General features: G+C 35.7%; 1 protein-coding gene across 4 annotated transcripts in view; it reads left to right on the top strand.

The window, feature by feature from the left end:
* The window catches only part of LOC149065592 (single-stranded DNA-binding protein 3-like), a 156,490-nt gene that overhangs the window by 31,388 nt on the left and 112,814 nt on the right, over nucleotides 1-12,288 (top strand). For 2 of the 4 annotated variants that reach the window (XM_089253698.1, XM_089253697.1), the window contains exons 5-6: nucleotides 652-693; nucleotides 817-903. In XM_089253698.1, coding sequence (XP_089109824.1) covers nucleotides 652-693; nucleotides 817-903 — 129 coding nt within the window. The remainder of the gene's footprint in view (nucleotides 1-651; nucleotides 694-816; nucleotides 904-12,288) is intronic. The other 2 variants (XM_089253701.1, XM_089253700.1) reach the window with 1 other exon arrangement.

The raw sequence follows: 12,288 nt of genomic DNA, 5'->3' as shown, positions 1-12,288 counted from the left end.
TTATGAATCGTGATAAGCCTTAGTTTAATATTTTTCTATTACTAATACCGTGCTCAGCCCTGAAAATAGTTATTTTAAGTTATATAGAAAATAGAGTTATTTATAAGAATCTTGCTCTCTTGTTTATTGGTGGGGGGGAGTTCTGTTCCAAGTAGAAGTTCAACCCCAGTGTGGATCTGTCAGCTAATTATCTTGGTGATGTGGCATGTACTTTCATTATATCTGGGAATCTCTTTACTACATTATATATCCCTAGTTTTTTATTTATTTCGGGCAGTAGGCATTTAACCCATTTTTGCTCAGTGACACGAGAAAGTAATCCTTGGGCTTAGGTAATTGATTCCCAGACAATCTAGTGAATTCAGTGATTTGATGAAATTGAATCAGGTAGTTCTGACATGATTTTGAACAGAGGAAAGATTTGATGTCATCTGAGAGTAGAAGAGCTTAGTCCCAAATTATACCACCTTATTTTTTTTCGGCTTGGAAAGAACAATAATAAATTCGTCTTTCTCTTGAAACAAAAAAAAAACATTTAAGGGGGTTAAAGAGCAAGTAAATATATTTTTATCTTGAAATTAATTTCTAAGCTAGATTATAGAATTTCATTGTTTTTTAAATGTGTAATTTTTTATTTTCTCTTTCATTCAGGGCTTTGTAAACTCGGGTTATGCAGTGAATGGCATTGCACATGTAAGTTATGGTGATATGTTAGAATTAACAAAGGATTTTGTTGGTGTAAGTTTTTAAAATTGTGGTTTGTGTGTGGTTCAAAGAATGCTTCAAGAGCAAAACATTTTTTAAATTTCATTTTAGAACCCAACTGCACCCAGTCCGCTTGGTCAAATGCCACCAAATGATGGAATGCCAGGGGGGCCAATGCCTCCAGCTGGTTTCTTCCCTGTAAGTATTTCAATGTTTATTTATGTATGGCAAGTGCCATATTGTTTTTTACTTTGAATTATTGTTTGAATTTCATATTAAGTAGGAGAAGGTTAAAACTTATCAAACAGTAGAAATCTTATTTTACATTGATGGCTTCAAAAAAACTTTCCTTGTGGCTGTAACTCTGTCTTTAAAACGTTAGTGTCCCTTAAAGCAGTGTTTTTCAACTGCTGGGCCCTGACATCAGCCAAATCGGGCCGTGAATGATTCACTGCCTCATTTTTCTCCATTTATTCCCTATTAGTCATGTGTATGACAAGGCCTTCCCCTCATAAAAAAGAAATCAACCGGGCTGCAGACTTCCAAAGGACTTCCAAAAGCACTTCCTTGTAGTATTGCACTGCCTTAAAGTATATGTAAAATAAACATATGTAGTATGCTTTAAATTTTTTTATGTCTGGTCAATTGAAGAAAGTAAGTTTTTGTTTTTGGAGACAAAAAACACTTTAACTTACTAGTCAAAATTAATTAGATTGATTGGTGGGTGATTGACAAAGTGAATTATAAATAAGAGCATAGCCATTACAGAAACTTCGGAAAACAATGGGGATGAATCATTCTTACACATCTCAGGATACAATACTTTTCAGACATGGGTCTGGAAAGTGGGCGAGTCTTGATATACATGAAATCATGTTTGAAAGCTAGAGAGTGTAACGTACAGAGAAGTGATATTGAAACTCTATGGGTTGAACTTGAAAACAAAAATCATCATAAGCTTATTGTAGTTGTTATAATTATAGTTGTAGTATTGTAGTTGTTATTTGTTATAATCCACCAAATAGGGATCCAAACTTCATGATGAAATTTCCTACATGTGTAAGCACAAGAGGGTTGTCATATTTGGGGATTTCAATTACTCTGGTATCGATTGGGAGAATCTTTCAGCTCGAGATCGATATGAAAGAAACTTTCTTAAGTTGGTGCTCAATATTTTTTTTTGTATCAGAAGAGAGCCATTAGGGGCACTTCTATTTTGGATTTAGTTCTCACTAGTTCTGAGGATCTGGTCGAACATGTTTCGGTGGGGGATGAGTTTTCTTCTAGTGATCATTGTGTCGTTAGTTTTCTCTGTAAATTTTCTTTGAGCCTTGTTTTTAAAGAACCAACTTTGATCTTTTGAGAGAAAGGATAGCGGGAATTTTCAAAGACCGGTTGGAACCAGTTGTGTGTGGTAAGTCAATGGGAAGAATTTAGTACAAAGCTGTCCTCTGTTCTGCACAATGCCATACCCTTTGTTCATAAAAAGTTTTTGTACATCGCACCCCTCCCCCTCTGGTTCACGGATAGCATGTGTAATCTTTATTTTGAAAAGAAAAGAGCATTCAGAGAATGTAAAAGTGGACAAAGTGACCTGTCATCATTTACTGGTAAAAGAAGGGCGTTGAAGAAAGGTATAATAAAAAGGGAGCTGAATCAAGGTTGGCAAATGATATTTTCTCTGACACCAAACCTTTTTTCAGGCATGTCAATAGTGGATGTAAGGGGGGCAGTTCCCCCCATTAGAAGGGTCTAGAGTAGAGAGTAATGCAAGCATGTGCAGTGCATACCTGCCAACTGTTTAGCAAGTTAATATGATTATACGCTTTTGCTTCTAAAAATATGATTTTTTTACTGAATATCGCTAATATTGATGTTTTCCTGCCAATATTGCAAACTGGTCGGCATTAGAAATCATTGATGGTCCGTTGGTTGACATCATTCCACAGAACCTAGCTGAAAATTCCAGCTCTCCCCATGGGGAGAAAGAGTGGAACACCACTGGGAGTTTTCGCATCAGTTTTACTGGTGCAGCTTATGTGCCGAAATGATGTCTCAAGCCACCTCTGTATTAGACATTACACTGAGTGATGCCCCAATCCTTTAGCATCCATTTGATGGGTCAATATTTTTTTCAGAAATTTGACGCCATCCTAACCCTTTATGGTTTAATGAATTAAGTAGCGTTTTATTTTTTTAATTCAGGGTGAATTTTCTAAATGAATTTGTACCAAAAATTGAGTTCATAATTCACACATTTTTGATAGATTTACTATAATAAACCATTATTTTCTCGGTATTTGAGTATCGTCAAAATTTTATCATGTCTGAAATATAAATTTACTTATTATTGTTGAGTTATTCGGGGTCAAGAATTTTCAGGATTTTCAGAAATTTTCGACAAAATAATGCACTTGGTTCCAGTGCGATATTAATCTATTATGTAAAGTTATAAATATTGGATGATTTTTCACACTTTCGCATCCATCTATTGAATTTTTATTTTTTTTTATGTTTTAATGTGATCAGGGGACTGACTGTGTTCCAGTGAGTGAAATAATATTTCATTTTAGATAAAACAGTAGTGTAAAACCGTCAAAAGACACACGCAAGCAAACAAATTTTTTTACTGATCTGTTGTCTTCCTGAAAATGTGTTTTTTTTTAAGCAAACCATATCTTTTCTCATGCAGCAATTACTTTTTCTTTTTATAATTGTATAACTTCCTAATAAATTTTTAGTACAGGGTACCTTTTCCCCCGTAAACTTCCTTCCCCGGGCCGCGTTACGCTTTTTTATAGATAGAGTAAGATTTTTTCTTCTGAGGTTGACAGGTCTGGTAGTGAATGCAATGATTTTTTTGCGTCAGTTTTTTCTAGAGAAAATAATATTTAGTGCATGGGGTTATAGGCGTGCGTAGAAAGTTTCTCAAGGAGGAAGGTTTTCAATTTTTTTTTCTTCTGAAGGGGGGGGGGGAAATTTAAGTTTTTCCTGTTAAAAACTCCCACTTGCATACGCCCAATTCATGGGGTAATAAAATCCTCAACAATATTCAAGTGAAAGATGAGTTTCTAAAAAAATGTATGTGCAAGCAAAGCATATCAGGACCAGATGATATCTATCCTAGGGTCCTCAGGGAATGTGCTAATAAATTGTTGGGGCCAGTCGCACAGATTTACCAGAGTAGTGTTGCTGAGGGTATCGTCGCCAGTGATTGGAAGCTTGCTAATGTGGTTCCGATATTTAAAGTAATAGAGAAGCAGTGTTCCATTATTGTCCAGCGAGCTCCCTCTCAAAAATTTTGGAAATTATTATTAAAAGGCAGTTGATAAAGTGGATAGACAAGAACAATCTATTGTTGGATAATCGGCATGGGTTCAGAAAGGGGGAAGCCACGTGTGTAATTAACCTCCTTTGCTTCTATGAAGTGACTAAGGCTTTGGGTGAGGGCAAAAATGTCAATGTTGTTTATCTCGATTTCCAGATGGCGTTCGATCTATTCCAACATGGTAAACTCTTAAAGCGTTTACATGAGATTGGTATAGGGATAACTTACTGAATTGCGCAACAATCCTTTTGCATACCTGGTTTTTTTTTTTGTTAATCCAACATAGAAATTCATTGAACAGATGACTACAGTGAAAGACAACTCCTTTTCCCATTTATAGTAATTTATTCAGTTATTTTTAGTTAAGCTTTTTCTTTACACAAGAAACATTTTATTAATTCTATCACAGTATTAAACTTTTTTAACAACAAGAGATTCAACAAAATAGTTGGCTCTCACCGGTGCAGTCCGTGTAGACACCTTTTACTGTTTTTACATCACAGGAACCACAACTTTCAGTCACAAATGTCCAGTTTGAGCATCTCCCAGTGATGCTTCTCCAGCATGTGTCCTGTGCGAGTAATCCTGGGAATAGCGTTAACAGGACCCGGTTGTCAGCAGCAGGCTCTCAGCGTATCACAAGAGGATGCATGGTCCAGTACCAAGTGGGCGATGATACAGCAGCCATATACAGAGGTTCGACACTCTAGCAGGGAAATGCACGCCAATGAAATCAATGGTACATGGGGACGAAAGAGGTGCTACTCAGCACTGGGCAAAGCGCCTTAGTAAGTCAAAACGGTTGTCTTTGAACCGATTCGTGTGTGGATTATAAAGTGCGATCATCTCCAGCACAGCGCTGGTATTTGAGGGGAACTAATCCGATGATGCACCATCCCATGGGCTAATTACATTGGCGGCACTGAAAGAAGACTAATTTTCATCCTGAAAAACATTATTGCACACTATGACATAAAACCTGGCAGCATTCAAAATGTAAACATGACGGTCGATCGGCAGCATGCGATCTCGCGGATTGATCCCAGAGACAAAATAATAAGAATAAAATAAAATATATAAAAATGACTAGATCAAGGACTATTTCCATGGGGGCCTAATGGTAATGCTACAATTGGATAGAATCATGATTAAGAGATAGGTAGGTCACAATGGGTTATGGTGAACAAAAATTTCTCTGATAGGACAAGTGTCACGAGTGGAGTCCCTCAAGGAAGTGTCCTTGGCCCTATACGTTTTCACTTTTTATCGATAAACTCAATCAGGATATCGATGGGATTGTTAGCAAATTCATAGATCACGTGAAGCTAATGGGGATAGTTTGGAATCCAAGCAATCTTGAGATGCTCCAGACAAACTTGAATATGATTGCAGCATGGGCTAATAAATGGAGCATGACCTTCAGTGTGGATAAGTGCATGGTTGCTCATTTCGGTTCGAACAAACCCGCGTTTCACTTATGAGTTGAATTGTGTTACTATCCCGGATGCAACTAGGGTCACCGATTTTGGAATTCTCATTGATGAGCGGATTAGATTCTCCAGGGTGTCTACCAACATGAGAAAGTCCTGGAAAAGTCATGGAATGATAAAAAGGTCACGTAAGTCCTGAAAAAGTTACAAAATTTTAGTGAAGGTCAGATTTTTTTGATTCTCCAGAGGTATTTACTTTTCTATTTTTCCCCTAAAATCTAGGCTTTGGCCTTCAATATTTCTTTTCTTCTCTCTCAGGTTTTATTCATTCTTTTTTTTTTGCCCGGAGGGATGGATGGGTGAGTAGCAACAGAAAAGAAGGATGCCAATATGTAGCCACCCTACATTGGGGCAGACATTATATAGGTGGGGCAAAAAAGCTACTTAGACTGGATGAACAAAAAAAAAAACTTTTCTTTCTTTGCTTGTACGGACCTTTCAACATCTGTTATATTCCCCCTAAAGCAGTGTTCTCAGGATCACGTGATAATTCTTAGAGGAGGGGGAGGGGGGGGGGACTGTAATAGACCACGGTAGAAGGGAGTCCTCTTGGGAACAATATTGGTTTTCCCTAGAAAGGACATGATTTTCCCCTCACATCATGGAACAGGGCTGTTGGATCTTTGGCAGGAGTCCCTGGGCTGGATCAATCCTCTACTGTGCTTCCCTCCAAATTGGAAAATTGGCTGGACTATGTTTGTACCCTTAAAAGATGGAAAATGGATGGTTTCGGCTCTCGTACATAAGAAACATTTCTTTTAATATTTTTACTTTACCTGCGTCAATACGTTTTGCGTGTGTGCATTAATGCAATCAGTAAAAAAATGGGTTAATTTGTGCACATTTTATTAAGACTGCGCTTTCTTCTGATGCACATTCCTGTCTGGCGATGCGCGTTGATTCCGATGCAAACTGCTGATTTCGACAATCGTTGAACTGACTAAACCAATCGCTCGACACATCACACCTTGCTCCATTCAACGTCGTTTGGTTCTTTTGCTCTGTTTTGAGCCCACTATTGTTATGCGTCGCAGCGCTGCTGTCGTGCACATGGCTTGATATCGATCAATAGTGTGTTCAGTAGTTTTGTATTCGCAGGACGAGGTTTCAACGATCACGGGTGTGCCCACAGAGCTTGCTTTGGAAAGTTTTGTCGTAGTTGGCAAAGAAACTCTGATACAGCAAAAACATTGACGAGGGGGTCTAGGGTTGCTAGACGTCCATATATACGATTCGCAAGGGCATATGCAGGAATGAATTGCATTGAATATTCATGATAACCTGAGCGCTTAAGTGATTTCACAGAGTTGATTGAAGCCATGGGTGGGGATATGTGGGGGCAATGAAAACGACCGGAGGCCTCCCCCTCCCGATTAAAAAAATAAAATTGGTTAGGCAGACATTAGCCCCCCCTCCACCTTGTAAGGGAAACAACCTGTATCCAACTTATGCTTTTGTAAGAGCTAGAAATGAAAGTGCTTCATTCGTCAAAAACAATTACACTGGCATTGACCACTAGAGTTTAAAAAAATCCTTTTTAAAAGGGATGGGCAATGCACAGTAAAACCATCTGGTTCACCTTGACTTATTTATATCAGACCTTTTTAATTTACACATTTTGCTTTTGGAAGTGGTGTCGAAAGAGCGTCATTCTTAAAAAACTTATATATCTTCATAATTTGGGGAACAAATTATCTTCATACAGGGGAACAAAGACTGTTAAAGGGGTGCAGAGAAGAGCTACATTGTGTCCTTGTTGGCATACAGGGCGTGAGTTATGAAGAGAGACTTTTTTTTAATACGTTAAACACAGGTGAACACAGGTGTCAGGGGATATGATTGAAGTGTTCAAAATTTTCAGCAGAATGGATAGGATGGACTGTGAATTATTAATGTCTTCAATTGACCGTTTTGACAAGGGGACACCAGTATCTATTGGTAAGGGACAATTTTTGTTTGTGGTGTGTTGCAGGAAATTTTTTCTAATAGGTTGTTAAGAAATGAAATAGCTTACCCCCGGTGTGATAAATTCTAACACAATTGACACTTGTAAAAAGAAATACGATAAACATGTTGGGGTAAATTGCGAAGCTATCCATACTTAGATAAGGCCAGTATTACATTATAAAAGTTTGATAAAATCCCTCTTATAAAACTTAAAAAATCTAACCAGTAAAACTCATAGGTTACATTCGAGCAAATGCAACTGATAAGCTTATTGGTTGAATTTTTCATATTTTATAAAAGGACTTTTATCAAACTTTTACAGTGTAATACCGGCTTATAAGACAACCATAAATATTTTTTATGGGCATTGTGTTATATTTTATTATGTATATATAGTTTTTATATTTGCATTTTTAAGGGTGGTTATATTTTAGAAATATATATGACAACCATACTTATATGGGCATCTCTTTCCCAGTCACCTCATTGGGCATTTTGCCTGTTGTGGCCTTGTATTTGTATATATGTTACAGCCAAAGTCTGAAGTCTGAGCACTTTGCTAAGTGGTATAATTTTGGACTTGGCCCTTACATTAAGACCAAGTGACAAATCTTTTAGAATCTATTTAATGAATCAATATTTTTCTAAAGTAATTCAATTAATATTTTTGCATTTCACTAACCCTTCATGTTCTTATGAATGGAATAACTTTTAATTTTTTAATTTAATCCAAATTTTTAAAAAATTCTTATGAAAAAAATTCTCGAGAGAGAGAGTTTAAGAGAATTTTCAAGAATAAAACTCATTACCAAGAATGTCATTTTGAGTTATGATTATCAGTTTTCACTCTTCTAGCATCCATCTAATGAATTGTTATTTTTTCCATCTTTTCATATGATTGAGAGACTGTCCTAGGAGTGAAATTATATTCTATTTCGGATAGAATATGATAGCATTATGAAAATGCTGTTTTTGATGAACACAGGCACAAGATTTTTCCATTTTTTCACTTCATGTACCTTGCTGGAAAGCCAACTTGACAGCAAAATATCATCAGTATTGTAATTATCTATCTCCCCAATGCTATTTCACTAGGTGAACCACCTTTCTTGGATTTCATCACTATCTGTATTTTTATATGTATAGCTACCTGGAATATAAAGTTTCATGCTCTGTGCACAAGCTCCAGGGCCAGATCTTGAAACCTGGAAACTACGTGGCTGCAGAAGGTGCCAACTGAATAGGGGTGATTTTTGTATTACCAAAATATCATTCGCTTACACTTGAAAATGTCCAGAACTGGCCCTGGTGGTGTCCCAGACAGAGGTTGGCAGCAAACATTTTGAGAACCCCCTGATCTATATAAATGTTCCACTAATTCAAGCTGGCCAACATATTTTTCTCAGATGAAATTTCCAAAAGACTGCCATTGCTTTGTTGCTGCTACATATTTACATTTTGCGAACTGAACTTGGTTGGCCTTAAGCAACTGATCGAGAAAGGAAATGAAGATAAAATTTTTTATTTAAGGGGGAGTTTCGTGGATTTTGCGTTTTGATTTTTCGAAATTATTGGTTGCACTTTCAAAAAGTTATCAAAGAAATACTCATCATAATTATCATTAATTGTATTTATCATAAATCTTTAATGAAAATATGAAGTCTAGCTCATTTTTGGGTGAAAGAAAAAGTGTAAGTAATTTTCCCTAGATTTATTTACTTAACCTTTTGATAGAGGAAGCGTTTTATTTCTTGACCTTGTTTTGTTTTACTTAGAAAATTTATAGGATGTTTTTTGTTTCTCTATTAAATTTGAGTGAAAGCAATGCTTTGATATTATTTGTTTTTATATTGAAAAGTTACTAGTTTTTCATTTCTTCATTTACTTCATTATTTCAAAATGCTTAAGAACAGAGGCGTGTTTACAAAGGCGGGAAATGTAGAAAGCTAATCAGGCTATAGCCCAAGGCAGCAAATGTAATGTATGAGTGGTCAAGAAAATTAGAGTATAATGGAGAAAGGGCTGCAAAACCATAAATCCGTGCCTAGAGAACAAGGTGCCAGGTCAGTCAACAAGTCCAGATCTTGAATCCTGCAAACTATGCAGCCACAGAAGGTGCCAACTGAAGGGGCTAATTTTTTAGGGCACTAACTAAAGGGGAGGGAAGAGGAAACCCACTGCAAAAAAAATTCTACTGGTCATATTAGTAGGAAGCTGACTACAGTGAAACCTGTCTAAGATGGACACTGTATGAGACAACAGAAACCTGTCTTAAATGGAACAAATGTATAGTCTTTTTTTTAAAGGTGATCTTCACGTATTCCCAAGGGATCAACATGATCCATCCAGGGAATTTGTTAGTGTTAGGTTAGTAGACATCCATGCCCGAACCGGGATTCAAACCCAGACCTGCACAGTGAGAAGCTAGTTCCCTAACCACTCAACTGTCAGGCGGCAAGCATTAATTATTCACTCTTGTGAATAATTAATGCTTTTTCAATGATAGGAATAATAAAACCTCTTTAAGATGGAAACTGTCTAACACAGAAACAGAAAGCATATATAGTCTATTTGTAAATATAAAACCTGCTAAAACTGAAAGAATTTTTAACCTAGTGCAAGTTTTTGTCCTTTGGATGGGAAGAAAGTCAAGTCGTTCTGATCCCCCCTTTTGTTAGGCCAACTCTTCCACTTCTTTGAAAAACAATGAACACTTATTATCTATCTGAACTGGTTCTGGGGACTTGGGCTTGAGAGAAAGAGGATTTATACTATTCAAAATTTAGTAAAAGCGTGTTTAGTATTTCATTTATGATGGAAATTGTGACTTTTGTTAGAAAACACTCCTATTTCTTGGAACAAGTTTGATAATTTTGGGAGAGTAATAAGCGACGGAGAATGAATTATTGTTCACAATTTGGCAATACCGTGTTTTGGCTACTGCAGAGATTTTCATTCAGTGTAGAGATGGCTACGAGCTACAAGAAACGCGTATTGAATTCGTACACAAAAATAGAGTTCGTAGAGGCATAAACAAGTAAAATTTAAGTGTTACAGATATGTACAGTCTTTCTTTCACAAACCTTATTGGTTGTTGATCTCGTTGTCAGTTTTTGAAATGTCTCAACTTTTATTTTAAATACAGTGAAACCTCGCTACAACAATATCCTTTACTATGATAAATCCCTCTATGACAATACTTTTAGGTGTTTTTAAACCACTATAATGATATTTACTTATAGTTTGCTCGAAACTGTCTTGAATTTAATTTTAACTTTGTAACTTGTTTTCCTTCTTCTGAAGGCATCTGATAACATCAATATTTTGCACTAAAAAAATCACCAAAAGCTAAAGAAAGTTATTGCTACTTTCTGTGTAAGACACGAAAGTGCAATGTGGTAAACTTCCTTACAGGGGTAAAGGAATCTTAGTGAATTTTTATAATAAATTAATCTATTACAATTTTTTACGGAGAATAAATACATAAGAGTGCATTTTCTTATGCTATTAATAATGGTGATGCAGAAAAGATAACAGCAACATAAATTTGATCACATGTGAGGATAATTTTGCCTCTCGATATAATGATAATCCCTCTAAAAAAATATTTTTTCTTGGTCTGCAGAATATCATTATATCAAAGTTTCACTGTATTAAATAAATTTTTAATTTTGACAAAAGTAAGTGTTCATTCTATTGCTATCCAGGAGAATGTTTTATATTGAAGTTTAACATGCACTAATATTAAATATTATTATTCATATTATTAGTGCATTAAATATGAAATTTCAAATGTATAGTTATTTGAAACAGCAACTATGAAAAAATTCAAAATAATAATATGCATGTCTCTGTTTAACACTCGTTGGTTTATAGAAGTTAGGGTGATGTTCTTAAAACAAGTTTGGTAAACGATAGAAATAAATCACTGCATATATTTTTATGTACATCTCTATGACACGGAAACCTGTCTGGAACGGAAAATAATTTGTCTCTTGACCTTGCGTTTTATATAGGTTTCACTGTATATAAGGGGCAAGACATCGTATTGTTTGTTGCTAAAAAGCTGACTTGACATTTTCCTCAAAGTTTGTTTCAATGTGTTATTGTGTTACCAGTCTGGTGAAACCTGTCTGGAACGGAAAATAATTTGTCTCTTGACCTTGCGTTTTATATAGGTTTCACTGTATATAAGGGGCAAGACATCGTATTGTTTGTTGCTAAAAAGCTGACTTGACATTTTCCTCAAAGTTTGTTTCAATGTGTTATTGTGTTACCAGTATGTGAATTAGAGATATTCTCAACCACTTTGTGAATTCAGTCTGAAAATGTTTTTTTAAATTAACCCATTCTCTTTCTGAACCAAAAAAAAAAAAAATGTTTTTTCAAGGGAAGTAGTAGATACATTATTCATTGTCAAGTGTTAGACAAATCTTTGTCCCTTTTTGAGTAAAAGTAGATTGATTGGTAAGAAAATTGAAATTGTTTTTTCCCCCATCATTCCTGTGAATTAAACTAATAATTGATTTCCAAATATATATATATATGTGCCAAAGGTTCTCTAAAAAAACTCAATTCACCAGTTTAACTAGATTTAGTTGCTTTCATTGCTAAATATTGTACTGGTAGAAAACTGTTGCAAAGAAACCCATTAACGCTGGGAATTAACATGTGTAAGAAATCAAACACAAATATAATTAAGTCAGGTGCATTAGGTATATATTTTACTGATTAATCAACCCATAGATTCTCTGCTGATAATTTTCCATTTGGGTGTGGTAGCCCAGGTCGATAAGATACTAACCTAAAGTACCAAAG

This window comes from Pholcus phalangioides, unplaced genomic scaffold (genome assembly GCF_987345545.1).
Source record: "Pholcus phalangioides strain wild (caught in Gottingen) unplaced genomic scaffold, Ppha-v1.0 ptg000039l_1, whole genome shotgun sequence".
NCBI classification, from domain to species: domain Eukaryota; kingdom Metazoa; phylum Arthropoda; class Arachnida; order Araneae; family Pholcidae; genus Pholcus; species Pholcus phalangioides.
This window is presented reverse-complemented; position numbering and strand designations above follow the sequence as displayed.